Genomic DNA, 27,251 nt, shown 5'->3' on the forward strand with positions numbered 1-27,251 from the left:
ACAGGAACTTATTCCAGGCCAAGATCCGAATGGAGGGCAGTTTCACGGTGTCAGCTTGAGTGGTCAGCTTGGAATGGGACTACCATGGTGATCCTGGGCAGGAGAAGCCATGCGGTGCTGAATGAAGCCTGAGGACAGAGATTCGGACATTGTTCACTGCGGTGATCTTCCTGGCCAAGGCTGAAGACCAGTGACCAGGTGAGGGGCCGAGGGCCACAGTGTCCAGTCTTGGGGTGCTCCTACTTTTCTGGGCCTCTAGTGAGGAGGTTGCTTCATTTGGGGCTCGGGTGTGTTTGCTGGTGTGTTCTATAAGCTCGTGGGCCTGGTTTTCCCATAGGAGTTTGATAAGTCCCTGCGTCTATATGCTTCTGATTGATTCAACAAGTGCACAGGTGGTCGTTTTTATTGGCACGATTAATTTAATTTCAACTTGTGCCTCGTGGTTGTGCCTGGCATACAGTGGTTGTTTGCTTGTACAAACAGCAGTAAAGTCACTCAACCTCTGCCCTTAAACTCAGAATAGAGTAGTTCTTGTCAAATTGCTGCTTTGCAAAATGGAGAATCAAAGGTTAGGCGCAGCCTGAGGACTGCTGTTCTACACACCATGGAGTCACTAGGGGCAGGCACAGCCTGAGAGCTGCTGTTCTACATACCATGGAGTCACCAGGGCAGGCACAGCCTGAGGACTGCTGTTCTACACACCATGGAGTCACTCAGGGCAGGCACAGCCTGAGGACTGCTGTTCTACACACCATGGAGTCACCAGGGCAGGCACAGCCTGAGGACTGCTGTTCTACACACCATGGAGTCACTAGGGCAGGCACAGCCTGAGAGCTGCTGTTCTACACACCATGGAGTCACTAGGGCAGGCACAGCCTGAGGACTGCTGTTCTACACACCATGGAGTCACCAGGGCAGGCACAGCCTGAGAGCTGCTGTTCTACACACCATGGAGTCACTAGGGCAGGCACAGCCTGAGGACTGCTGTTCTATACACCATGGAGTCACTAGGGCAGGAGCAGCCTGAGGACTGCTGTTCTACACACCATGGAGTCACTAGGGCAGGCACAGCCTGAGGACTGCTGTTCTACACACCATGGAGTCACCAGGGCAGGAGCAGCCTGAGGACTGCTGTTCTACACACCATGGAGTCACTAGGGCAGGCACAGCCTGAGGACTACTGTTCTATACACCATGGAGTCACTAGGGCAGGAGCAGCCTGAGGACTGCTGTTCTACACACCATGGAGTCACTAGGGCAGGCACAGCCTGAGGACTGCTGTTCTATACACCATGGAGTCACTAGGGCAGGAGCAGCCTGAGGACTGCTGTTCTACACACCATGGAGTCACTAGGGCAGGCACAGCCTGAGGACTGCTGTTCTACACACCATGGAGTCACCAGGGCAGGCACAGCCTGAGAGCTGCTGTTCTACACACCATGGAGTCACCAGGGCAGGCACAGCCTGAGGACTGCTGTTCTACACACCATGGAGTCACTAGGGCAGGCACAGCCTGAGGACTGCTGTTCTACACACCATGGAGTCACTAGGGCAGGAGCAGCCTGCAGACTGCTGTTCCACACACCATGGAGTCACCAGGGCAGGCACAGCCTGAGGACTGCTGTTCTCCACACCATGGAGTCACTCAGGGCAGGCATAGCCTGAGGACTGCTGTTCTACACACCATGGAGTCACCAGGGCAGGCACAGCCTGAGGACTGCTGTTCTACACACCATGGAGTCACTAGGGCAGGGGCAGCCTGAGGACTGCTGTTCCACACACCATGGAGTCCCTCAGGGTAGGCACGGCCTGCTCTCCACACCCCTGCTTACCTCTCCAGTCCCCAATCTGTCTTCCTACCCTGACTCCCATCCCTGCCTTGCAACCTGCTGTGCTGACTGTGTCATGTGCTCTGGGAGCTGGGCCTCTCTGGCCCCTCCGCTGTCCCCTACCTTTCTCTGCTGGGAATACACCCCTCATTCCAGCCAGCATCCCTCAGCTTTATGCAGGTTTTTCTCCCAGGTGCTGCCCCCACATCTCCTCTCACGTCCTTCTGGCCGGCACAATCGCACCTGTACAGGCTCTGTCAAGGTGTCTGTGCCATGACACAAAACCCCGTTAACCATCCGAATCTCTCCATCAACTGTGAGCCACGAGGCCAGGACCAGGCCTGTTCACAGCTTTGTCTCTGGTTCCGGTCCAGCTCCCAGCACCACGGGCACCTGATAACTAATTGCTCCAAGAACCAATAACAGCACTCAGGAAGCGGGTCCGAGGATGCCAAGGATCCCACAGAAAGGCCCAGGGGGTCCAGAGTCAGTGTCCACAGCAGCTCCCGTCCAGCCGCCCTGGGGGAAGCCCAGCAAGGACAGCACTGCATCCCTGGTTCTAGACAACAGTGGGTTACAGATAGGAGCCCAGGCAGAGCAGCTGTGAGTGGCTTCAGGTCAGGGGCAAAGTGGACCTTCCGCCGGAGTAGGTTCTGAGTTGAGTTCACAGGCTGTGGGTGAGGGGGATGGGACGGAATTTTGATTATGATCATGCTCACTACTGAGAATTCACAGCCAAGTACATGAAACGTGGTTTTTACACTGTTGACTTGCTCTGAGGTTGTCATAGTGCAAGTAATGCATGGTCAGAGTGTAAAAATGTCACACAAACGCTACTGGACTCTCGCTCTCACTGGCGAGCGTGATAGATGAAGAGAGCACGTGTGGTGACCGTCCCTCCTCTGTGATGCAGACAGCCGGGTGCTGAGGGGGGCAAGAGGGCTGCTCTGGCCTCCCCCAGGAAGGAGAGTGGCTCTGTGACAGGGTTGATCTTCCCAGGCTCCTTCGTGAGACCCGTCCATATGGGATGACCTTGGTCCCTGTGGGCACTCTCCACGTATTCCCAGGAAGCACTGACCTGCTGGCTAGACAGCTCAAGCATACCCTAATCTGCTTCTTTCCTCCCCAAGAAGTTGGAACCAGGAGAGTTGAGTCACTTTTTGCTTATGGGTGGAAATGGAATAGAAAAGAAAAAGAGTTGTTTTTTGTCAAGGAAACAGCAGTGCACAGCAGGGAACCTGTCCAATCCAGGTGTATCCTTGAACCCTGCCAGTGGCCCTGTGTCTGCACTTACTGTGTCAGGAATAAAGAGCACAGAAAGTTCCCTGTCATCGGCATAGAACATCATCTTCAGGGTCGGGCACAGTGGTGCACACCTGTGATCCAGTGACCCGGGAGGCTGAGGCACGAGGACCCGAGTTCTACAGCCATGTTGGTTTCTCTTGGCAAATGAGCAAATCAACCTATTCTCCAGGGGTTCCTGCTGCAGTTGAAATCACCACAATGGCTCAGGAAATGTCCTTCCAAGAGGAGGCCAAGAAGACCTCTGAGTGGAGACCAGGAGGACCCCCCTGAGAGGAGGCCTGGAGGTCACGCTCTGAGCAGCACCTGGAGGCGCCCTTCCCCCTCCTGGGGCTGCCTCTGTCTCAGACCAGCTGAGCAGCGGGGCGCAGGCAGCGCACGGCCCTGAACCTGGCAGAGAGGAGGCAAGGCCAGCTGAACTCATTCTGGACATCAGGCTCCCAGGAGGCGCAGAACCCAAGGCTCCCAGCACCACACCCCAGCCAGAAGGGCCCTCGGGAAGTGCTCTCTAGGGTGGAGGGGAATGCGTGTGGCTGCTGCCCCATAAAACCCTGCACAAACGTGTGCCCTACCTGTCTGCTCGTGGGGAGGGAGACCAGGCGCCCGGGGCGTGGAGGGGCTGCCCACACAGCGTCTGGAGGTCACAGTCCTGGTCCAGGTGCTGGCGTCCAGGAAGTCAGGCAGAGCTACGGGCCTTTTGGAAGCCGGCCTGGCCATCTGTTAGGTTTAGGTGTCCCCCAAGGCTCAGGTGTGAGACCATGCAAGCAGGTTTAGAGGTGCAGGGACGGGGTCATGACAGCCTTAACCCAGTCAGTGCGTTAATCCCCGATGGGATTGACTGGTAACTGGAAGCAGGTGGGGTGTGGCTGGGGCAGGTGGGCGCTGGGGGCGTGGCTTTGGGGTAGATATTTGTATCTGGTGAGTGCAGTCTCTCTCTACTTCCCGGTCACCACACTCTTCTGCCTCTGCCTCACCTCGAGTCCCGAGGAAGGGAGCCAGCCTCCTATGAACCGAGACCTCTGAAATGGTGAGCCCCCAAGTGAACTTTTCCTCCTGTGAGACTGTTTTTCTCAGGTCTTTCCGTCATAGCAGCAAAAGCTGGCTAAAGCACCCTCCGTGCTGACCCACACCCCACCTCCGCGGGCCGGGCCTGGGCCGGGCGGCAGACCTCGGTCAGCCCTCTGCAGTCCTTGGGCTCACACTGCGTCTTCCTCCCAGCAGACATGGGGTTGCTCCTGGTTTAGAGAAAGGCTCGAGCCGCCCTCCAGAGGAGAAACGGCTTCACCCCAGCTGCACTGACGGGCGGAGGCTGCTGTCCTCCCCTGTGAAAGGAGACCTAGACCTTGGTGGCCTCTCCTTGGGAGTCCTGCACAAGGGCAGAGCGGCCAGGAGGTGGACTTGGTTGGGGACGGCCCCTGATGGGAGCATCCACTTTGCTTAAACCTCTCGGGTAGGGCTGGCGCGATTCACAGGGTGATCTAGAGTCCAGGGACGGGAAGGCTCAGGCCACCAGCTGTGAGGACGTGGTTTCCTTTGGGTCTTGCCAGTTTCAGGAGGTCAAAGCTCTAATCCCCACCAGCTGACCATGAGACAAGGGACGGGACCTGGAGGGCCTGGGTCTGGCCTCGACCCAAGGGGTCACCCGAGTGTCCACTAGGGGCAGGAGAGCCTCAGTGAGCAGCTTGGGGAGGCCGTTCCTTGGGGTGAGTCTTTCCTGGACACAGAAGCGGGTGTGAGACTGGGAAATGAGTGGTGGGGAGATCTCACGATGGCCACGTTTCTTAGAGCAAGACGTCAACATGGCCGGCGAGCAGCCACGTAGGTCATGGTACACGTTCAGGGACGGGGGCTTGAGCGTTGGTTTTCTTGCTCCCACATGTCAGCAGAAGTGGGCACCCTACATGAAAGTGGGGGGGTGAGGGGGCCAGGTGTGTTGGAGGCTTGCTAGGAGGGTACTGTGCCACAAACCCAGCCCTGAACTTCCCCCTCACTCCCCAGCACTGCCAGGCAGCTAGAGAGGGCCGTGGAACACGCCAGAATGGAGACCTGCCTGCACGCGTGTACAAACACACACACACACACACACACACACACACACACACCCCTTAGTCTTCATTCGTTGCTGGTGGGTTTGCAGGATCACAGAGTCTAGGTAACAGACCCCTCGTGATGCTCAAAGAGAAATGATACCCTCCCAGCTATCGCGAAAGAGGTTAGTCATGAGAAAGAACTTTCCAAAGCAAAATCCATAAAAGGTGCTGGAAGGACAATCATTTAGAAAATTTTCAAAGATGAACTGACTCATTGTCTCAGCAAATGATTTCACAGAATCTCACAGAATGTCAACTGCCCGGGGAACCGGAAGCTCACTGATGCAGATGGTCTGTGCTTCCACTACCAGCAACGAGCAATTGCCGCATCCCAGCGAGTGCAGGCTCAGGGCAGCGCTGAGGTCCCAGGTGCCTGGCTGCCCACCCTGGGATCACACCCTCCCTGGCCTGCGGTCCTGCCGAGCAACCCTCCAGGCTCCCCCGACCTGCAGACGGAGTGGGTTTCAAGAGAAGAGCAGGGACAGCTCTAACTCGCACAGAGCTGCCCTGGGCCCTGGAGCGCTCAGCTGTGAACTTGATGTTACGGAACAGGCCTTTCCACGGGCCATGAAGAGTCTCGAGCTCCCCAGAGACTGTACAGCAGTCAATGACACACAGTAGGCTCTCGGGAAGACCTGATGCATCAAGTCCAGATGTCAGACCTTCAAAATGAAAGTCAGCCTGAATGCAGGGGACGGTTATTTGGAAACAACTTTAAAATGCCTTGCAGGATGGGGAGGGGCGCCTAAGGGAAGGAGCGAAGTGGGAAGGCTGGAGTGTCCACCTGCCCGCTGAGCCCTTGCTGCCCTTCCGTTTCCCACAGCAGAGCTCACTCTGCCCGGTCGAGGGGCCAGAGGCTCTTGGCCTCAACACCATCTCAGCAACTGAACACAGTGGGCAGGAGGAACACGGGTCTGGGGATTGCACCCCAACCACGCCCCCAGGCTGAGTGCTCAGTGCAGGTGGGCCCATGAGGTGCTGCCCAGCTCAGTGGGCGAGAACACCTGGGCCTGGCTACGTGGCTCTGGCCCTGCCTTGGCGAGCAAAGCCTGGGCCGAAGGCAAACACCCCCCCCCCCCACCTCCCGAGCACAGGACTCCCTTCCTCTTGGGAGTCACACTCCTGCCGGTTCTCAGGCACAAGCCAACCTGGTCTTCTCCACAGCTGACGGCCCCTTCCCTGGCCAGTGTGTGGGATGGCCAGGTGTCGGGTTGCCTGTTCCTAGGAAGGGCAGCTGGTAGCAGCCTGGAAGCCCTGTAGGCTCAGGTTGAGGGCAGGGCCCCAGCTTGCTCTTGTCACAGGCCACCAGTGTCTAGGGCACAGAGTGCCGGTCCTGCTAGCTAACTGCAGCCCTGGTCTGCCCAGGTCTCTGCTGGGGCTTGTCCAGGGTCCCAGGACCTTCTTTCCAGCTTCTCAGAAACAGACCAGGTCAAACAGAGTTGCCCATCCAGAGGGGAAGCTGGCCTGAGCCCCAGTGAGTACTGACCAGTGTTGCGGCTGCAGAACCCCCTGCCCCAAAGGCACGGCTAACCAGGCCTGCGAGGGGGAGAGCAGGGTGGGGGCCACCCACCCAGAGCACAGGCCAGTGCCCAAGCTGCAGGGCTGCTCTTCTTCATTCCCATTTGCTGAGAAAGCCCAGGCAGAATCAGGGTAACCAGAAGTAAGTCGGTGTTTTTCTTTGAATTTTAGAGTTCTACGTAAGAGAATTTCTTTATAAAAGTTTCTTCTCAATTTTTGTTTCTTCTTAAGATTAGATGTTCTTAGAAGTATAGAAATCACATACAGGTGCCCCTTTCCTGCCACAAACCTGTCGTCCCGAGGAGAGCCTGCTGTGAGTCTACTGAGATTCATGTATGTAGGTGTCCACCCATTGTGTGCTCACACACGTCCTCCCATGCACAGTGTCTACAATTAGCGCATTACGTGTGTGCACGTATCGAATTACAGCACATTTCTTTACATTATGCATATGATTCTTCATGAAAGTGGGCTGGTCCTACATTTGATTTAATAGAAGCCTTTCTAAAACTTCTGCCTAGGTTGGTTACATTAAGCCCTTTCCCAGACTACCTCTCGGCAACCTGCCCCAATCCCTCCCCAGGGAGAGTTCTGGGCTTCTAGTCCAAGGGCACCCAACAGAGCAGTACTCAACAAACAGGCCTGGCCACTTGCTGACACAAGCAGGTCTCCGGCACAGTGTGGGAAGAGCCGGTCATTCCAGTAGTGCATCAGGCTCAAGCCTAGAAGGCACCTCGCTGTCCTTCTCCAAGACTCAAGGAGCTGAGCGCCCTGAGAGTGACCCTGAGGAAAGAAGGTGGCAACTCAGCCAGGGAAATAACACAGGGCACTCCACCCAGTGTGCGGACAGAGTGCGAGGCCAGTGGTATTTGGCTTTGCTCCTGCAAAGCACAAGATCATCTCTGGAGCTTTGCCAACACCACTTGACCTCACTGCGGCTTGATGGGACGCACCTGGGAGACTCCCTCCTGTCTCCTGTCCAGGCAGATCAGAAAGGTATCAGCCCTGGCTGAGCCTCAGCTCCAGCTTCTTGCTGGTGGACTGCACCTTATTCAAAACAGAGCCTCCCTCCTGTTAGCTGGCATGAGCTCTGCTGGTGCACAAGGGCTTTCAGTTCCTGGTGGTGGAAAAGCTGTCCTCCTGCGTCCGTCCTGGACAAGCCCTGCGTGGCAGAGCTGCTCTCCATGGCTGGGTGGTGTTCTGCCCACTGTGTGGATGGGGGAGTGTCCATGGTGTCCACTGTGTGGACGGGTGTGTGCACCCTGGTGGTGTCGCCTGTTTTGTTCTTGGTCTAGCACTTGCCGTCTTCTCAGTTTGTGTGGCTTCTGTTGCTCATTTGTTTACAGCCTGTTCTCTTCCCTAGAATTCAGCCACGTGAGACCGGGGCCCTGGCCACCCTGTGGGGGAGTCCACTACCATAGGTGGGGCAGCACTACCCGGCACAGGCAGGCCCTGTGAATACGGCGGGCACTGCAGGAGTCAGTTCCACATCTAAGGCAGTGGGGGCTCATTGGAAAGGAGAAAGAAGCCATGCACTGGGAGAGCAAAGTGTGTGTGTGCGTGTGTATGAGTGTGTGTGTGCGTGTGTGTGTGTATATGTGTGTGTGAATGAGTATGTGTGTGTGTGTGTCCCAATCCAGGGCCCTCTGTCACTCCTGGAGTGAGAGTGAAGCAGTTAAGTTTTGCTGAACTGTGGCTGCTGCGCTGGGAGAGAGGAGGGCAGGGTGCAGACCCTCCCCACTCTGGAACCCAAAGGGTGCCTCAGCAGGTGGGATGCTGTGCCGGGGGCTGGGCAGCCTGGCTGGTGGTTAGTGGGGACTCAAATGTCCCCAGAGGAGGTGTGTGCTAAGGACCCCTCAGAGAAAGGAAGCCCCAGAATCCCAGGACAAGAGAGCTCTGGGGTTGTGGGCCGGGAGCTGCCCCTAAGAGTGGAGAGGGTCAGCAGCTTCCGCTCTTGTCCTGAGCAGTCCCTGCCCTCTGCAGGATGCGGAATTAGGGGCTTCAGAGGCCAACACAGTCTTCTTGTCCCAAACCCCTTCTCCAGTTGGAGGCTCTGCCTCACTGAGGACAAACGCTGGTCCCGTGAGCCCTCCACCCCTCAGGAGGGATCTGTCCAGCGGGTGCCGGCTGTCACGGCCGCACATGCCCATGTGGGTCCAGTCTGGCATCGACCTGTCCCGGGATCATGGGTGCTTTGGAATAACAGCTAAGAGAAAACCTTTCTGCTCACCATGGCTGTGCTAGGACCAGTGGCTCTTCCCCAAGGTGGCCCAGGCCCTGAGTGCAGCCCTCTCCCAGTGCGACAGCTGCTCAGGACACAGCCATCACCCCTCCCCGTGCTCGCCATCCTCTGCAGGTCAGAGTCAGGCGCGGGCTAGGGGACTCGTGGACTTCCTGGGAGCCACTTTCAGACTTCAGAGGCACATGTCAGGAACACTGAGGATGATCGGCTTCTGTGCGCTCTCCTGGGCAGAGCTGGCCACTCACCGCGCTTCCCTGAAATTCGGAGCTCTCCCCAGCTTCTTGGCAGGAAGCCTGCTGAGTTAAGCAGAGATCTGTACCACTGGACGCCTGGGAGCATTGGCTACCAGTGGTGGCAAACAGTGGCGCCTAGCGGTGAAGTTGGTACCAGTCTTGGAAACTGGGGTGGGTCCTCATTCCCCCCAGTGCTGAAGATAGACCCCCGAGAGTCACAGAGGCAAGCAGGGAAAGCCAGTTTTATTTAGGAAACAGACAAACCAGAGGTAGAGAGCAGGAGAGAAGTGAGGGCCCAGCTGGTTGCCCCTGAGAGGAGTGTCTTGCCCCTTTGTGGATCCCACATTTCCTGTCCACCCCTCTCCTCTTTCTGTCTGCCTGTGTGCCCCAAGACAGGAGAAGAAGAGCTGGGGGACTCATTAGCCACTCCTTGTGCTGGGAAGTGCGGCTGGATCTCCAGAGGGTCAGCAGCTGTTGGGGTGGTGGATCCTGAGGTTAGTGGTTAGCAACCCATTTCTTTCTTTGGGATGAGCTCCCTGTCCTTTGCCTCTGTTATCCAACATCCAAGGCCTCGGAAGTCCTTTCTGTTCCATCCCGGGTACTGGAACTTCCCCTGGAGGCCAATTTCCAGGAGTGAGATGATGTGGGTACCTTGGGTCATCTGTGTCAATCTCTTCAGTCTTGTGTAGGGTAGGCCTGGTGCAGGTTCCCAGCCCCTGGGCACACTCTGCCCATATGCTGGAGTGGCATGAAAGCCAAGACAGCTTCTAGGTGCCCAGGTCTGCCATTCCCTTCCCTGTTCGAGCACATGTCTGTGGGGCCGCTTCTGTAGATGAGGGCCGTTGTCAGGGTCTGGGAAGACACGAGGAAGCCAGTGACCACATCTAAACCTGCCTCGGTGATCTGGGGTGCTGGAGGATTCTGTGGTAAGCAGCCTCCCAGAAGGTAAAGACGCTGCGCACTCTTAAAACCCCCCAAACCAAAAACACAGCCTCTTCAACAAATGGTGCTGGGAACAGTGGAAATCCATAGGCAACAAAACGAAATTAAACCCCTATCTCTCACCATGCACAGAACTCAACTCAAAATGGATCAGGGACCTAGGAATAAAACCAGAGACTCTTTGTCTATTAGAAGAAAAAGTAGTAATCATGTGGCATTTGGCCCCCAAAATTTCCTTAATACAACTCCTTTGGCACAAGAATTAAAAATCAAGAATCAATAAATGAGATGGAATCAAACTAAAAAGTTTCTTCTCAGCAAAAGAAACAATTTGTGAGGTGAATACAGAGCCTACATCTTGGGAGAAAAATCTTTACCCCTCACACATCACATATACCACTAAACTCTAGGGTATATAAAGCTAAACGTCAAAAAAACAAATAACCCAATCAATAAATGGGCCAAGGACCTGAACAGACACTTCTTAGAAGATGATATATAATCAAGCAATAAATATATTTAAAAAATGTTTAACATCTCTAGCAATTAGAGAAATGCAAATCAAAACCACTCTAAGATACCATCTCCAGTCAGAATGGAAGCTATTATGAAGACAATAAATGTTGGTGAGGATGTGGGGAAAAGGAACACTCATACACTGCTGGTGGGACTGCAAATTGGTGCAGCCAATATGGAAAGCAGTATGGAGGAGATTCCTTGGAAAATCGGGAATGGAACCACCATTTGACCCAGCTATCCCTCTCCTCAGTCTATACCCAAAGGACTTAAAAACAGCATACTACAGGGACACAGCCACATCAATGTTTATAGCCGCACAATTCACAATAGCTAAACTATAGAACCAACCTAGATGCCCTTCAATAGATGAGTGGATAAAAAGTGACATATATACACAATGGAATATTACTCATCAATAAAAGAGAATAAAATCATGGCATTTGCAGGTAAATGGATGGAGTTAGAGAAGATAGTGCTAAATGGAGTTAGCCAATCCCCCAAAAACCAAATGCCGAATGCTTTCTGTGATATAAGGAGGCTGATTAATAGTGAGGTAGGGAGAGGGAGCATGAGAGGAATAGACAAACTATAGACAGGGCAGAGGGTTGGGAGGGGAAGGGTGGGAGCATAGGGTTAGAAATGATGGTGGAATGAGATGGACATTATTATCCAAAGTACATGTATAAAGACACGAATTGGTGTGAATATACTTTGTATACAATCAGAGATATGAAAAATTGTGCTCTATATGTGCAATAAGAATTGCAATGCACTCTGCTGTTACATATAAATAAAAAATAATTTTAAAAGTCCCTCCAAACCTCCCTAAAGCAGGGCCTGGGGGTGGGGTGGTGAAGAGGCTGACGTGACCAAAGTCATGATGTCGGAAGTGAGTTCCCAGCTAGGGGACAGGGCAGGGAGGGGGAGGCTTGCAAAGACAGAAACAGGCGGCCAAGGGGATTCTGCATGGCGTAAAACGCGTCAGGAGGCCCAGGTCCTCCGTGGGGAGCTGGGAAGCAGCTGCTGAAGATGCTCCCAGGGCTGGTGGAGCATCCAGAAGATGGTCCGGGTCAACCTAAGCAGCCAGGCCAGAGAGCAGAGGTAGGAGAAGACAAGGTCAGAAGTCGTCCAGTGCCAAGGACAAGTGCCCTGTGCATAAGGTACACAGGCCAGAGTCGGAGCCACTGAGGTGGGTCGCAAAATTGAAAGGAAGGTCAAAGTTCCTTAACTGATTGCAAGGCTGAGGTGGAAAGTCCAGGTTAGGCTGAGTATTGTTACTTTCTCCAGAACTAGGGCCTGAACCTCAGGTGCCTTACCACTGAGCCACTCCCAGCTCTTTTTAATGTTTTTCTCTTTGAGACAAGTTCTCACTAATGGCTCAGGGCCTCGCTAAGTTGCTGAGTCTGGCTTTGACCTGGCGATCCTCCTGCCTCAGCTTCCCGAGCCGCTGGGATTGCAGGTGTGCCACGGCGCCCAGCTGTTGCGGGGCCTTTCTGAAAGGTTGGCCTTTTGAATTTCTGCAGCCTCCCTTTTCAAGGGAAGTCGAGGTGCAGAGAGGACCATGGCCCACCCGAGAACGCCCACCACGGGTTATGGGTGTGAGCCCTTTTCCACGGTCAGGCCCTTGTGCCATGCTGCTCTCGGTTCTGCGTGAGCAGCGTTATCCACATTGCTCCACATATTTATTATTTTCATCAAACTTTCATTGTCATCAGACTAAGCTTTAAGCACCTCATCCCCTTGACTGAGGGTCACAGTTTTCAGATGGTGGCTTCCCTCAACAGTTGCCACCACATGTCCCTGACCAACGCTGGAAGGCTCACTTCATAGATCCACACTAGGCAGAGGTGACCAGGGTCACAGAGCTTTGGGAACAGTCTGCAAGCATCAAGCTTTACTAACAAACGAGTAGCAAAGGGATTTTCCAGCTTCGGCTCTGAGGTTTGGGGCAGACTTGCCCTATCCAAATCAGTAACTGCTGTTTGAATTTTAATTGACCAAATGAAATGCAGCTATCAGGGTCACAGCTCCACCTGCTGCAGGTCAGGAGCTCAGTCGTTGCATGTGCCAGTGACTGTTGACCCGACCAGCACTGCTCGAGAAGGGACATGTCCAACCCCTTGGCTGAAGCTGTGTCCTGTGTGTAACAGGTCTTAGATTTCTTATGATAGTTAGAACAGTGCTGTGTTGTGACATGAAATGGGCCCACTGGGGTGCTCTGCATGTTGTAAAGAGTCCTACTCATCGAATCTTCTTAAATGGCTTCAACAGTGTAAGATCATCGGGTCTTTGCTATGCCAAGGCTGGGCCTGGGGTGTCCTCAGATTAGCTCCTTTTCAGAAGTCGAACTCGGTGCCTTGGGGTTGACATTTAAGCTTTGCTTTTTAGGACGGAAGAACCTTCCACATTCAGCACTGTTGACAAATCTGTCCAGGTAGAAGGTAGGTAGCATGCACATGTAAAATAGGAAGTGTACCACTTTGCCATAGGATCACACCTGTCCAGAGTCATGTGAAAGTGCCACCATGCAGCGGCTGAGAAGCGCCACCCGCACTGCCTCAGGGGAAGGGGTCGAGCTGAGGTGCAGGAAGGTACATGAGTGGCACTCTGGTGCTCCGGGCCCAGTGTGGCCAAGTTCATTAACTAGTAGCAGCCTCGACGGCTAGCACACTGTGACTCAGAGGGAGGACGGCACCCTGGTTCTTGCAGGGAGCTCCACCTCTAGGTGCCCACCGCCAGTGGACCCTGAGCCGGCACCATGGAGAGAAGCCTGAGGAACGTCCTCGTGGTCTCCTTTGGATTCCTCCTCCTCTTCACAGCCTACGGAGGTCTGCAGGACCTGCAGGTGGGTGTGGGCCTTGGAGCATGACCTTGACCTCTAAGCTTGTCCTGCCTCCAGAGCCACAGGCAACAGATAGCGCAAGGCCATTTCTTTTGTCAGTGCACCCTAGGCTCTCTGCCCCACGCCTCTGAATTCTGTAGAACAGACTGTGTTTTAATACAGACCCGACAACGTCAGTCCTACTTACATTTCCATGGGCTGCACACTGTTTGACCCTTGGACAAGCAGAGCCAGTGTCTCAAGAGAGTGTTTGAGAGGACCATTTGCCTTTGGTGGTCAAAAGGAGACACAAGAAAAATCCTGAATTCATGGCTCCATGCCCCTGGCGTTGTGATCTGTGCAGAAATAACCATCTATCCAACCTTGCTAGACCTTATCGACTCCATGCTGTCTTTAAGCAAGAGTGTGAACCTGGGCAGAACTGTCTTCCTTCTGAACTACTGATGGACTGCTTCCTCCTGAGTCCGAGTCATACAAACCCAGTGGTTTCCAGAAGGCTCTGGTGCTGGTGCCGTCGACATGACTTCAAGTCTGATCTTTCACTGACAATAGACCTTCAGAGAGTTCCAAGGACTGGCAGGAGGCAGGCCATCGCTGTCCCCGAGAGCAGTTTGCTCAGTGTTGCACCTTGTGGCCAGGGCTGTCATACAATGACACCGTTTTGGAACTTCTGGTGATGACCACAGTCTCCCATGGTTTGTCAACCAGGTCAAGAAGTAGCCACCTACTGCATGCCCAGTATTGAACCAGAGTTCAGTACTGTTCCAGCGCTGCAGGGGGATCGGGAGAAGGGCCCTCTGCTTCCACGCACAGGGAGGCCTTCCAGCAGCTTCTCTTGGTCTCCTCCCAAGCGCTGGTGCTGGCGGGTGTCCCCACCTCCACACTTTCAGGGAGCAGGGTGCCCGTCCCTGCTGTTGAGAGGCCGCTGGCCTTACGCCACTTACCTGCAGTGTCCTTAGCACAAGAGGGCCTGTTGCTAGGGTTGGGGACCTGAGGTGCCTTGAGCCCACAGTTCCTGGCACCCACACCACTCCCCTGCCGATTCCTCCCCCTCCTTGACAGGCCGGTCTTGTTTCCACAGAGCAGCCTCTACAGCGAGGATGGCATGGGGGTGGCGACGCTCGGCACGCTCTACGGCGCTGTCCTCCTGTCCTCCATGTTCCTTCCACCCATCCTCATCAAGAGATGTGGCTGCAAGTGGACCATTGTTGGCTCCATGTGCTGCTACGTGGCCTTCTCCCTGGGCAACTTCTACGCCAGCTGGTACCCGCCCTCCCGCCCGCCCACCTCCTGGTCTGCAGGACTCTGGCGGCACCTGACTGCTCTCGTCTGTGCTGCTCCCTTCAGCTTCTGCGGGAGGCTGACTGGCAGCCTCCTCCCCACTTTCCCACCAGGACTTCCCTGCCTTCGATGGCTCCCTCTCTTCCTCCTGACCTCCAGTGCTGACCTCTTCCTGGGATCTGTCCACGGCCCTCAGCTTCCCTTGCACCCCACGGGCTCCATTAACGGCAGGAAGAACCTAATTCAGTTGAGGAGGGTGAGTCTGGGAGGCGTGGCCAGGATCCAGGGCAGGGATGCAGGCCACCCATCGCCCTGTCTTGCAGGTTCACCTTGATCCCCACCTCCATCTTGCTGGGGCTGGGAGCGGCCCCCCTGTGGTCTGCTCAGTGCACCTACCTCACAGTCCTGGGGACCACGCATGCACAGGAAGTGGGCGAGCTGGGCGAGGACGTGGTGAACCAGTTCTTCGGCATCTTCTTCCTCATCTCCCAGTCCTCTGGTGTGTGGGGCAACTTGATCTCCTCTCTGGTGTTTGGGCAGACTCCCACTCAAGGTAAGGGAAGAACAGGGTGTCCCTGGTGACCTCCAAGAGGGCGGACAGCACGTAGGCACTTGCCCTTGTTCCCAGAGGAGGCCCTCAGCTGGCCTCAGCTGCAGAGTCACATGAGACCCTGCTCCTCCCAGGACACTCAGGGTCTGAAGATCCGTCTCCACACGTTGCCCCCTCCCGGGGAGCAAGGGTCCATGGAGTCGTGGCTTCCTTTGGGGGAACAGGTTTGCCTGACTATTTCCTATGGAATTAATCCATGGGCAGCTTTTTAAAGTTCTGTGGTCAGTCCTTCCTGTAACAAGAGGTGCGCTCATGGTGGAGCCCTCCGTCACCTGCCTTAAGTGTCCCTTGCCCGGCTGTGACATGGAACGTGACTTGCACACCACCGTGTGGAGGATCTCAGTCTGGCCAGAGGAGTTGGGCAGGAGCCGGCCCTGGGGGAAAGGCTCTGGCCTCTATCTGCTGTCGGGTTGACCCTGTCCTGCAGCCTGGCCCAGCTCCTGCTCTCCCAGGTAGAGCCCGGCTTTGGGAAGCTGGCATCCCCACAGGGAAACCACAGGGGCTCGTGTTCTTGCTGTCCCCCAGCAAGGAGGGCTACGTCTGGGCCCTGGTGAGTGCAGCAGCAGGCACTGGACATTCAGGCCAGGGAGCTGAGGGCAGGAACTCAGGGCACACATCCTCAGGGCCAGTGGGGTTTCAGCACCCACCGCCTAGTGCCCTCAGCTCTCATGGCCTTCCGTCCCTGTGCTGCACGTCTCGCCAGTCCAGACAGTGCCGTGAGGTCACGGTCACGAGGCCATGAGACCACTGGACACCGACTGCGGTGCGTTAGGAGAGGGCACGAAAGTAGCCAGGCCCATGCTGTGTGTGCTCGTCCCTGCTCTTGGCAGAAAGCGTATTTGATCCGCTCCCTCCCTGAGGGGGGTCTTGAGATCAAGGGGTGCCTAAGGGTGAGCATGCTCTGGTCCTTGTCAAACACAGCCGGTCCTTCCACGTCCTGCCTCAGAGGCTCCACCACCCTGCCCCCGTTCCCACTCCGACGCCCAGGACTCTCATAGGCTGTTTGCTCCTGACCCCACAGAGGCCACCCCAGAGGAGCACCTTGAGTCCTGTGGGGCCAACGACTGCCTGATGGCCACAGCACCCACCAACAGCACCCACCGCCCCTCCCAGGAGCTGATCTACACACTGCTGGGCATCTACACCGGTACGTGTCCTTAGCCCACGAGAGTCCCTCGAAGGCCAAGCCCAGCCCCTTCCTGGGTTGAAGAGCACCATCCCAGCTCCTAAGTGCTCCGTTTCCGTCCAGCACCCCTGCCCTGTGTGGTCTGGAGGTCCTCAGGGGCTTCTCTTTGGAAAGCAGGCCTGTGGGCCAGGGCTACCCTGCAGGGAGCCCGTGACATTTAAATCTCTTCTCATTCCCAGAGCCCCAGGCAGTGGCCATCAGCCACATTCCAACCAATTAAATCCCAAAGTCTGTTTCTTTCTTTTTTTTATTTTTTTATTTATTATTATTTTTTTATTGATTGTTCAAAACATTACAGAGCTCATGACTTTGAACTCAACAGCACAGTCCAAAGTCTGTTTCTAAGGCTCCCTAGCCACACTTGGCAAGCTCACTGGCCACAGCTAGCTCACTAGGCGAGCAGCTACCACAGACCCCATCCAGGGGACCAAGGCATTGAGGACCAACTCCATCCAGGTGACCCTGAAAGGCCAGGAAGGGGTGAGGGAGGTGCGACTGGGGGGGACAATGTGGGCTGCCTGAGACAGGTGGTCAGACTGGTCAAGGCTACTGTGAAAGACCCAAGGACAAGGGCAGATCTGTTTCCTGGGCAGATTTTCATATCCACCTGATGTGGGGGTGCAGGAAAGCTGGGTGGTGACCAGCCAGCAGGGAGCCACAACCCAGAGGAGCAGCGAGGGGCACAGGCAACATCTGGACAGAGAAGACAAGACCAGGGATGTGTGTGCAGACACAGGTGTGGGGAGAAGTGGCTGAGGTCCACCAGCCTGGAGGCATTTGGCTTGATGGGTCAGGTGACCCTTCAGAGTGTAGAGGGACCAGATACAGGAGAGGGCCTGGGGGCATCTAGGGGCCAAGTTTGAGATCTCAGGAGGAGATGAGTTTTTAGGGAGGAGGAAGCAGGAAGGACTTCAGGGAGGACGGTCCACAGCCTGGGCGACTCAGTGCTCACAGGCTGGCCAGGGCATGGGAGCCCCTGCAGAAGACGGAAAAGCAGACGGGAGTCAGCGCACACCAGAGACAGAAGCAGCAGGGAGTGGGTGTGAGAGGGTCAGAGGACCAAGAGCCTGGAGGTTCAGGAGCACGGCTGGACAGCAGAGACTGGTGACCCTCCAAGGTGTCTGAGGCCAGATGAGTGGCTGGGAAGGAGAGTGGAGGGTGTGGAGGGAGTCGGTGAGGAGCGGGCTGTGGCCTGCGCTTTCCAGTGGGTTCCCAGGTTCTGTGCGTCTGGTGCTGGGGACAGGATTAGAGGTCAGCCAGGCCTGCTTTCCGCTTTCCCTGCATTTCCGTCCCTGTCCCCCATGGGAGCAGGTAGGCCCAGCTCACGGCAGCGTCCAGGCTGAGCTGAGATCACGTCCCTGCTCTGCACTCTCTAGTTGGACAACCAAGAGCAGAGACTCCCCTTCCCATGGCTCCAGGACTCCAGACCTGGGGTGACCACCCTGAGAGATGGATCTGGGAGTGGACATTAGGCTCCTGGCATCCCCTGGTCTCAAGAAACTGCTTGTACTGTCTTCACCCGGGGAAGGCCACAGACGTGGGTCAGTCATTGGTAACGCAGTGTTCACGGCAGCAGGTGGTAGAAGGATGTGGCCACAGGCCGAGTGCTGACCCAGATCTAGAGGAGTGGCACAGACCACAGGAGAGCCCCTCGGCGCGTGCGAGGCTCACAGGCCCTCCTTCCCTCCTGCCCTGCACGGGTGGCACCCTCAGGCTATCCTTCAAGTCCTCCTTTGCCTTAGCCCCAGGTGCTGCTCATTAGATACTTGGTACCTGCAGAGCACAGTGACTTGGGTGAGTGACCTCAGGCTCTCTGAGCATTGTACTCACGAAGAAGTTTCTTGCAGCCAATTTCTTTAGGGCGAGAGTGTTACCTGCACAACATCCCCCACCACCTTGAGGGAACTGGGTCACATGGTGTCTGCACACACCTGGCTCCTAACAAAGGGCGTGTGGCTTCTGTATGCTGACCTGCCTCTCCCAAGCTCCTGTCTCCGCAGAGGAGAGGAAACCATGATTTCCACCTGATTCACACACAACCAGGCGACAGGCTTCCTCTGGAGAGGCCTGTTCAGCTGGGGATGCCAGGGAGCTCCCGTGCCCCTTTATCATGACAGGGGAGGGGTGGCAAGGTCAGTGAGACGGGGAAGGAGTCCTTGAAAAGTGTTCTGAGGGCCAGCGGTGCCAGGAGGAAGGGAAAGACCAGACTCCCTCCATCTAGCCTGTGCCACCCACACGGGGTCATCCCTGTTGCCAGAAAGCCCAGAACCGGCTGGGAGTCAAAGGGACTCTGTGGAGAGAAACCACCTGCAGCAGCTTGGGCCCCACCCAGAGCAGAGCTGAGGCACAGGTGGACGGGCCAGGAGGGCAGGCGGGGAGGAGGGGACTCGCTGGCTCCTGAGGCCCGGCACCTGGGGGTCCAGGATGCTCCCTTGGAGCAGATCCATCACTGTTAGAAACAGCGGTTTACACAGCAGCCGGTTGACGTGGTTCAGATAAAAGGCTGTGCAGCCCCTCAGCCCCGTCCCTCAGCCCCAGTCTGCTTCTCTCCAGGTCCTTTAGGGCACATAGGGACTAAATCCTCATGTCCCCCTTGCTGAGCACGGGTGGCGCATGGTCAGCACCTGGCTCAGCGCTTGCTTTGTCTCCTCTTTACTGATCTTGGTGGCCTCTTCCACTTGGGTAATGGAGTTCTGTCCTTATCCCCTGCAGCGAACGTGACCCACTGTGATGGCATCCACTCCATTTAACCAGTTCCCACCAAAGTATTTTAGGCAAAAGATTCAAAATAAACCGGAGTGTAGCACATGGTACCCTGATGGGACTTGTTTTCCTAAAAAGTCTGCTGTCGGTGGACATTGCTGCAGGAATTCAGACAGACGGTGGCCGCGGCCCCTGAGCGCGTCTGGGGTCTCTCCAGCTGTTGTGTCTCCTGTGCCCGTGAGGACAGTGCGGGTCCATGGCAGGTTCCCCGTGGAAGCCTGGAGGCCCCATGTTGACCAGGGGCAACACGTGTGTCCGTGTGGCTGGGCACGTGGGGTCCAGGCTTGGCTGAGGTCTGGTGTGTCTGACGGCACCTGCATCTGGACTGGGAGGGCCTGTGGGAAGGCAGGAAGCGGCTGGGTGAGTCCTGTCCACACTGAAGCTCCCTGCCCCTCTGCCCCTTTCAGCCATTGGCGTCCTGGCCATCCTGCTGACAGCCGTGTTTCTGGAAGCCACAGAGGACAGTGGATCCCAGAACAAGGCCGAGACGAAGCCACCACGCCTTGGGTCCACCTTATTGTCAACCTTCAAGCTCTTCAGGGACAAGCGCCTGTGCCTCCTGACCCTGCTGCCCATGTACAGTGGACTGCAGCAGGGGTTCCTCTCTGGAGAGTACACCAGGGTAGGCCCGCAGCAGTCATGCAGTCACCGCCCGACTGGTGCCCCTGCCCCGTCTGCACCTGAAGGGACAGGGTCCCAGGGCCACCTGCCCAGGCCCAGGGTGGGAACAGCCCACAGAGGTCCTGGCAGGGCTGAGTGTGTGACTCAGGACACCAGCCCCAAGTACCTTCAGACCCACAGGCCCTCTCAGGTCCTGGGTGGGAGTTGACAGCCCTGTCCCCACCACACTCTGGGCATTATGTAACCTTGAGAGGGCCACAGGTCAAGGCTGGATTGGCCAGTCTGGGTCGCCTAGGCCTGCCCTCCGAGGCGTGGTCCCCCTGCCTCATTCCCACCACCCCGCCTCCTTGGCTGAGCTGCCTACCAGCACCATTGGGGCAGCTGCCCATTCAGACTGAATTTCAGATCAAGGACAAGCATCCTTGAGGGACGAGTGTGCCCCATGGACTGTCTGGTGTGGTGAATTGCGTGTGTCAGTGCTATACGGAGGGCAGTCTCCAGTGTGGAGGGAGGGTCTCGAAGGTTCCAAAGAGGCAAACAGGACAACCCAAAGTCCACTTGGCCTTTGGACACCCCCAAAGCCATCAGGGCTGTCTGTGCCCCAGCCCAGGTGAGCAGTCTCCATGTGGGCTGCCGTCAGCCCGGCCCTTCTCCTGGGGGTCTGCCTTGGTCCTGCCCAGGATGGCAGTGTGTGCTGAGGGTGCCCAGGGACTTCCTGTGACTGGCAGGGCAGCGTCTCAGCTCCTGGCCTCTCCTGCTGGTCCTCCCATTTTCAAATCATCATCTTCCATCTTTAGGGCCAGTAGGAAGTGATGGGGTTGGTGGACTATTGTCCCTCCCAGTGCCGTGGGTCAATGCCTAGATGGTGACACAGGGCACAGAACGCAGGGAGGACTCCACGTAGAAGTCTGTCCACTTGCTCTCTTTTCAGCTGTGACCCTGGGGGGATGTCCCTACAGTCACGAGTGTCGTCCCTTGTGCTGGGCCTATAGAAAGGAGTGTGCCTGCCGTCCCAGGGCCAGTGGTTCTCAGCGGCACAGGGAGTTTGGGCTGGAGCCGCCGAGGAGCGCGGGCCCTGCTGACGGCCCCTGTGCTTCCTGCAGTCCTTCGTCACCTGCGTCCTGGGCATCCAGTTCGTGGGCTACGTGATGATCTGCTTCTCGGCGTCCGCTGCGCTCTGCTCTCTGTTGTTTGGGAGGCTCTCCCACTACACGGGCAGGAGGGCCATCTACGTGCTGGGTAGGTGCCCCCTCCCAGTTTGGCAGTGGAAGGGGGGACAGCTCAGAGTGGACAGCTCAGTGGCTCGGAGGCCAAGGAGTCTGTAGAAACATTTGACCAGGGCCCTAGGCTCACCCTCATGAGAAGCCCCTCTGCGGTCACTGAGTCTAAGTCCCCTCAGCTTAGGAGCCTCCTGAGGTCCAGAGAAGACAGCCCACCACCCCCAGGCTGAGGCGGCTGCAGTCCAGGGGTCAGGTTCTCCGAGGCGGGTTTGGAGCCCAGAGGTCCACCCCTATCAGGTGGCACGATGCCCCAGCTGGCTCAATAGACCTGCGGTCCCCTCACACTGTGTGCTGGCTAAGCAGGGGGCAGAGGAGGAAATGTGGCCCCTCTGCTGGGGTCTAAGTGCCCAGGGCACTGCCTGTCACGGCTCCTCCCTCTGTCCCAGGTGCAGCCACCCACCTCTCCTGCATCGTGGCCCTCCTGCTGTGGCATCCACGCTCCTCCCAGATGGCAGTGTTCTTCCTGCTCCCCGGCCTGTGGGGCATGGGGGACGCTGTCTGGCAGACGCAGAACAATGGTGAGTGACCAGAACCCAGCCCCTCGGCCCCCTTGCTCAGTCACTGGGCAGATGGCAGGGGAGTAGGCAGCCGCTGGTGTGGCCGCCAGACCCCACCCAGCCCAAGGCTCCATCAGAGGCCAGGTGCTTGCGTGGGGGAAGGGAGAGGGAGCCCGGGCTGTGGGGGCTTCTCACCGAGCTCTGGGTCTGCAGTATGTTCTCTGAGCATCTGTTCAGGTCCATCTGTGCAGGGTGAGGCCACCTTCATGGCCTAGTGGTCCCTGGGTGACCAGCAGCTGAGCACAGAGAGGGAGGAGGAGAGAGGCCGGCGGGGTTCAGAGGGTGGGCCAGATACAGGCAACAGATCTCAGCATGGGTGACCTTGAGCTGAGGGACGCAAGGCATGGGAAATGGTGAGGCAGACACTGGTGGTCCCCCGGCACAGAGACGGGACAGGACCAGAATGCCAAGGAGAGGTGAGCGGGTCCAGGTGCAGCCCCACAGAGCTGTCCCGGGACCCCTGATGTACTTGGAGGACTGGAGACTGGGAGGCAGTTGAACACCCATTATGATGGCAGGAGTCACGGGCCTAAGTCCTCATCCAGTTTGGTGGCAGGACCTGGGTTGGGGAAAGCAGTGTGGAGAGCGGGCATTTAACGCAGCCCCCATCCTCATGGTTGTGGAGGGAGCCCTGGCCCAGGCAGAGGGGCCCTGACCCAGGCAGAGGGGCCCTGGCCCAGGCGGAGGGGCCCTGACCCAGGCAGAGGGGCCCTGACCCAGGCAGTGGGGCCCTGACCCAGGCAGAGGGGCCCTGACCCAGGCAGAGGAGCCCTGACCCAGGCAGAGGGGCCCTGGCCCAGGCAGAGGGGCCCTGACCCAGGCAGTGGGGCCCTGACCCAGGCAGAGGGGCCCTGACCCAGGCAGAGGGGCCCTGACCCAGGCAGAGGAGCCCTGACCCAGGCAGAGGGGCCCTGGCCCAGGCAGAGGGGCCCTGACCCAGGCAGTGGGGCCCTGACCCAGGCAGAGGGGCCCTGACCCAGGCAGAGGGGCCCTGACCCAGGCAGAGGAGCCCTGACCCAGGCAGAGGGGCCCTGGCCCAGGCAGAGGGGCCCTGACTCAAGCAGAGGAGCCCTGACCCAGGAAGTGGAGCCCTGACCCAGGCGGAGGGGCCCTGACCCAGGCGGAGGGGCCCTGGCCCAGGCGGAGGGGCCCTGACCCAGGCGGAGGGGCCCTGACCCAGGCGGAGGGTCCCTGACCCAGGCGGAGGGTCCCTGACCCAGGCGGAGGGGCCCTGACCCAGGCGGAGGGGCCCTGACCCAGGCAGAGGGGCCCTGACCCAGGCGGAGGGTCCCTGACCCAGGCAGTGGGGCCCTGACCCAGGCAGAGGGGCCCTGACCCAGGCAGAGGGGCCCTGACCCAGGCAGAGGGGCCCTGAACCAGGCAGTGGGGCCCTGACCCACGCAGTGGGGCCCTGACCCAGGCAGAGGGCCCTGACCCAGGCAGAGGGGCCCTGACCCACGCAGTGGTGCTGGCGAGGCTCCCGGGGAAGTGGCAGCAGAGGTCAGGGGTATGGGCCTCTGTGTGGTTGGATGGCTCTGCTTCCTGCAGAGAGAGTGAGCAGGTTTGCAGGGAGGGCGCTTGGGAGAGCAGGAAGCAGATGTTCTGTAGGCAATGGGGGTGGGAACAGGGGTGTGCGTCTGGCTGTGCCTGAAAAGGGGGGGGGAGCCCTTTGGCCTGCATTTCCACCCCAGGGAAGGAGGGTGCCCCAGCCAAGCAGACAGCACTGTGTCTGGCAGATCTTGCAGTGATGGGATCACAGGGCCCCTTGGAGGGACATGGCTCAGAAAAGCCCTGTCAAGGGAAGACCTTGAGATGGCACTGTTTCACCCTTACCCAGGAGACACTCGGGGATTAGAAATTCAATAAAGAAAATCTGCAAACCAGCTACACCCAAGTGTGCCAGTTAGGGGAGGGCTTTCCCCTGACACCTGGAAAGTACACAGTCCCCTCAGATCCTGGACTGGACCCCAGGAAAGGTCTTCCCATGACCCGAATGCGCTTCCTGTTGACGGAGCAGCTGGCAAAGCTGTGAGATCAAGCCCAGCCCTGGGCTGCGGAGCTGGTCTCCTGACCCTCCCTGCGACCTCAGTGGAGGGAGTGGCTTTGGTGACACCTGCACCACAGAGACAAATGTGATTCACTGAGTGACATAATCATGTCACCTCTAAATTTTTAAATTTTTACTTTGAAACAGGGTCTCCATAGTTTGCTCACAGCCTCTCTAAGTGGCCGAGGCTGCTGTGAAGCTACAATCCCCCTGTTCCAGCCTCCTGAGCCACTGGGATTACAGGCATGTGCCACCACACCTGGCAGGAGCGTCCTCTAAAAGACTTCTGCACTCCAAGTCAACAAGGAACTGGCTAAATAGCTCCACAGCTTCCACACAGTCATCCCTAGATGTGGAACAGGATTGTAATGAGAATGTTTGCATTTTTCCTCCCTGAAGCACACAAACAATTGTGTTAATTCCTTTCTTTATATCGACATAGAACATACTCTCAGGAAAAAAAAAGTCTTTATCAAAATTGGGCAAAGTCACCTAAGAGCCCAGGCATAACAAATGCTGAAGTCAGTGAATGGCTAGAACAAGGGACCCTTGGATAAGGGGTAGTTTCAGATGGAATGACTTCTGTATTTGTAGTAGGGTACATTGTTTTCTTTTCCAAAGACGTGACTCCTAGGGGGAGAACAGTTATTCTCGTGTACTTGGTGACCTCTCCTGGGGTGTGTTTGCAGCTAGCTGTCTTGGCCAGGAGAGGCATTTTAACTCTGGGTCTCTGCTGCTGGCTCCCCGGAGCTCCCCGGACCTTGCACTGTACTCGAAGGCACAGCCCCACATCCAGGTGGTGCGTAGGCATATTTCCAGCATCTCAGGAGGCTGAGGCAGGAGGATCACAAGCTCAAGATAGCCTCAGCATCTTAGCCTCACCCTGTCACAGGGCTTGTGAAGAGCCAGCTTCTCCATGCTGGTGGGGACTTTCCTCTGCTTGGAAATATCAGGAAAGGGGGAGGAGCAGGGGGAGGGGGAGGGCTGGCAGAGAGACTAGCATGTGTCTAGGCAGGAGGAGGAGGGAGGTGTCAAGGGTGCCAGGATGGCCTCGTGCATACTGAGAAGGCTCTGCAGTGGCAGCTCAGGGGCTCAGGGTGGTCTTTGTGAAGAGGGTGGGAGAAGCAGCAGGCTGGGCAGAGCTGGACAGTGACCTGGAGACACTAGGGCAGGTCCTCATGTCATCTTATAAGCTGGCCTCCCAGACGTACCTGCTCCTCTCTCCTGTCCCAGAGATGGGATTCTAGCAGACCTCATGTAGGTCTGTCCAAAACCACACCCAGAGGGACAGGAAGCTGAGTGACCGACTTTCATCTACAACTTTTATCAGACTGCATGAGTTTGCAGCAGCTGCCAGTCCACCGTACAGCCAGGGGACTTGCAGCACTCACATTTGTGGGGGCCTGAGTTCATGGCCAGTGTAGTCAGGGCTGCTGCCCGCTGAGGCCTCTCTCTGAGCTTGCAGATGGCCTCCCTCCCCGTGTCCTCAAAGTGATACTTCTGGGAGTCTGTGGCCTGAGTTCCTCTGCTGTAAGGACACTGCCCACATCTGATTAGGGCCACCTAGATGGTCTCACTGAACTTAGTAATCCCTGCCAAGACCCTGTCTCCAAATAGGGGCACATTCTGAGCTACTTGGGTTGGGACTTCAAAATAAGGATCCTGGGAGAGGTCATGTGGTCCCAGCCCTGTGAAGACAACTTAGTCTAAATCCACCTAGTAAGGCCATTTTGATCTATACCAATCCCGTGGGACCTTTAATCAATACCAGTCCTGTGAGGACACTTTAACTACCCCAATCCAGGGAGGCCACGTCACTCCATCCCAATCCTCTGCAGCCTTTCTAATCGGCACCATCCTGTGAGGACCGTCCTATGCATGGGAGCTCCTTCTCTAGGCAAAGGGGCCTTCCACCCTGTGTCTGTTGGTTGAATTCTTCTGCTCTAAGTTCTCAGGATAATCCCTAAATATGTCTACTACTGGGTGACAATTAAGAATAAAAACATGCCAGGCGTGGTGGCGCACCTCTGTAATCCCTGTGGCTTGAGAGGCTGAGGCAGGAGGATCGCAAGTTCAAAGGCAGCCTCAGCAGAAGCAAGGTGTTTAGCAACTCAGTGAGACCCTGTGTCTAAATAAAATCAAAATAGGGCTGGGAAGTGGCTCAGGGGTTGAGTGTCCCAGAGTCCAATCCCTGGTTACCTCCCTCCAAAAAAATAAAATAAAACTTTCATAAAAGAAATAAAAAACCACTTAAGATGTTAAGAAAAAGAGTGACTTAAAGGGGAAAATCCTCCAAGGATTGGAATGAAAATCCCAGATGTAGAAGCAGCCTTACTGCTGCCCTCTGAAAATTCAGCATCTCGTCTGGGCTTGGCCAGCTCCTCAGCAGTTTCCCAGAAGGTCCCTGAGTGAAGCAGCCAGGCTGGGCCCGGCCTCGCTGGCTCCTGGCTGGGGACGGTGCTGTCCCTGGCCAGGCCTGGCTGTGCAGCCCCTCTGTCGGCTGGGGCTCCTGGTCTATAGGGAGGGCTGGTCGGAAAGTCCAGTTCTGCTGAGGGGACTGGGCAGCGGCAGAGCGCTCTGTCACCGACATCCTCCGGGCGCTGGGTCCACGTAGGTTTTCACGCCGCCTCCCCTTGCAGCTCTCTTTGGCACCCTGTTCGAGAGGAACAAGGAAGCGGCTTTCGCCAGTTATCGCATGTGGGAGGCCCTGGGCTTCGTCGCCGCCTTCGGCTACAGCTCCTTTCTCTGTGTCAGTGTCAAGCTCTACATCCTGCTGGGCGTCCTGGCGGCGGCCATGGTCTCCTACGGGACTGTCGAGTACCTGGAATCCAGGAGCCCGGTCAAGACCCTCACAGCCACACAGACCAGCCAAGCAGTAGAGGAAGAGACGGGTAGAGCAATGTGACAGCAGTGGGCCACGGTGAGGGACTTCCACCACCCGAATTCCAAAGGGGTGCGATGAGCAGGCTGAACGCAGGGAGGCAGCCTCCTGAGCCCGCAGAGGGGACTCCACATTCACATGGCAGATTCAGGACTTGCTTCCTGTCCGATGCTTATCTCCCAGAGGCTCGCACACCATCAGGAACCGGGGCCGCCCTGAACAGGGCCATGAACACACCTTGACGTCCTGAGTAAAGAGGTGCTGGACTGCATTGCACCTGCAGTGCAAGGGGTTTTGACCTCCGCCTGGATAGAAAGGCGCAGCTCTGGGAGTGGGCGTCACCCGAGGGGGTTGAATCACACCCCCTGTGGGTTGTCAGCCTATCCTTTGCCCTTTTGTGGATAGAATGTTCCATGGGTTAGCCCCCCCACCCAATTAATAAAACCCGGGTTTGAGGCAGGCTCCCTCTGTCTTGCCTGTCTTGCCTCCTTAGGAGCTGGGTCAGAGA

At 56.8% G+C, this 27,251-nt stretch overlaps 1 protein-coding gene across 2 annotated transcripts; it reads left to right on the top strand.

Annotated features, from left to right (window-relative positions):
- The first annotated feature begins 13,391 nt into the window (after positions 1 to 13,391).
- On the top strand, positions 13,392 to 26,877 carry UNC93A (unc-93 homolog A). Of its 2 annotated transcripts, XM_081293746.1 has the most exons (8): positions 13,392 to 13,520; positions 14,599 to 14,780; positions 15,122 to 15,351; positions 16,430 to 16,555; positions 19,765 to 19,979; positions 21,082 to 21,217; positions 21,645 to 21,776; positions 26,502 to 26,877. In XM_081293746.1, exons 1-8 carry the CDS (start codon positions 13,434 to 13,436, stop codon positions 26,765 to 26,767), a joined length of 1,374 nt encoding a protein of 457 aa, XP_081149872.1. In that variant the 5' UTR covers positions 13,392 to 13,433; the 3' UTR covers positions 26,768 to 26,877. The 2 variants fall into 2 exon arrangements, with proteins under 2 accessions (XP_081149872.1, XP_081149873.1); XM_081293747.1 differs by lacking the exon at positions 16,430 to 16,555.
- The last annotated feature ends 374 nt before the right edge of the window (positions 26,878 to 27,251 follow it).

This window comes from Spermophilus citellus (assembly GCF_964194105.1).
Source record: "Spermophilus citellus genome assembly, chromosome: 5".
Lineage (NCBI taxonomy): Eukaryota > Metazoa > Chordata > Mammalia > Rodentia > Sciuridae > Spermophilus > Spermophilus citellus.

What these genes read in the sequence shown, in the direction of transcription:
- UNC93A (XM_081293746.1), top strand. Translation starts at nt 13,434, where the DNA reads ATGGAGAGAAGCCTGAGGAACGTCCTCGTGGTCTCCTTTGGATTCCTC. An exon ending in GAGGTCTGCAGGACCTGCAG is followed by an intron (nt 13,521 to 14,598) that starts GTGGGTGTGGGC and finishes TTGTTTCCACAG; the next exon opens with AGCAGCCTCTACAGCGAGGA. An exon ending in TCTCTGGAGAGTACACCAGG is followed by an intron (nt 19,980 to 21,081) that starts GTAGGCCCGCAG and finishes TGCTTCCTGCAG; the next exon opens with TCCTTCGTCACCTGCGTCCT.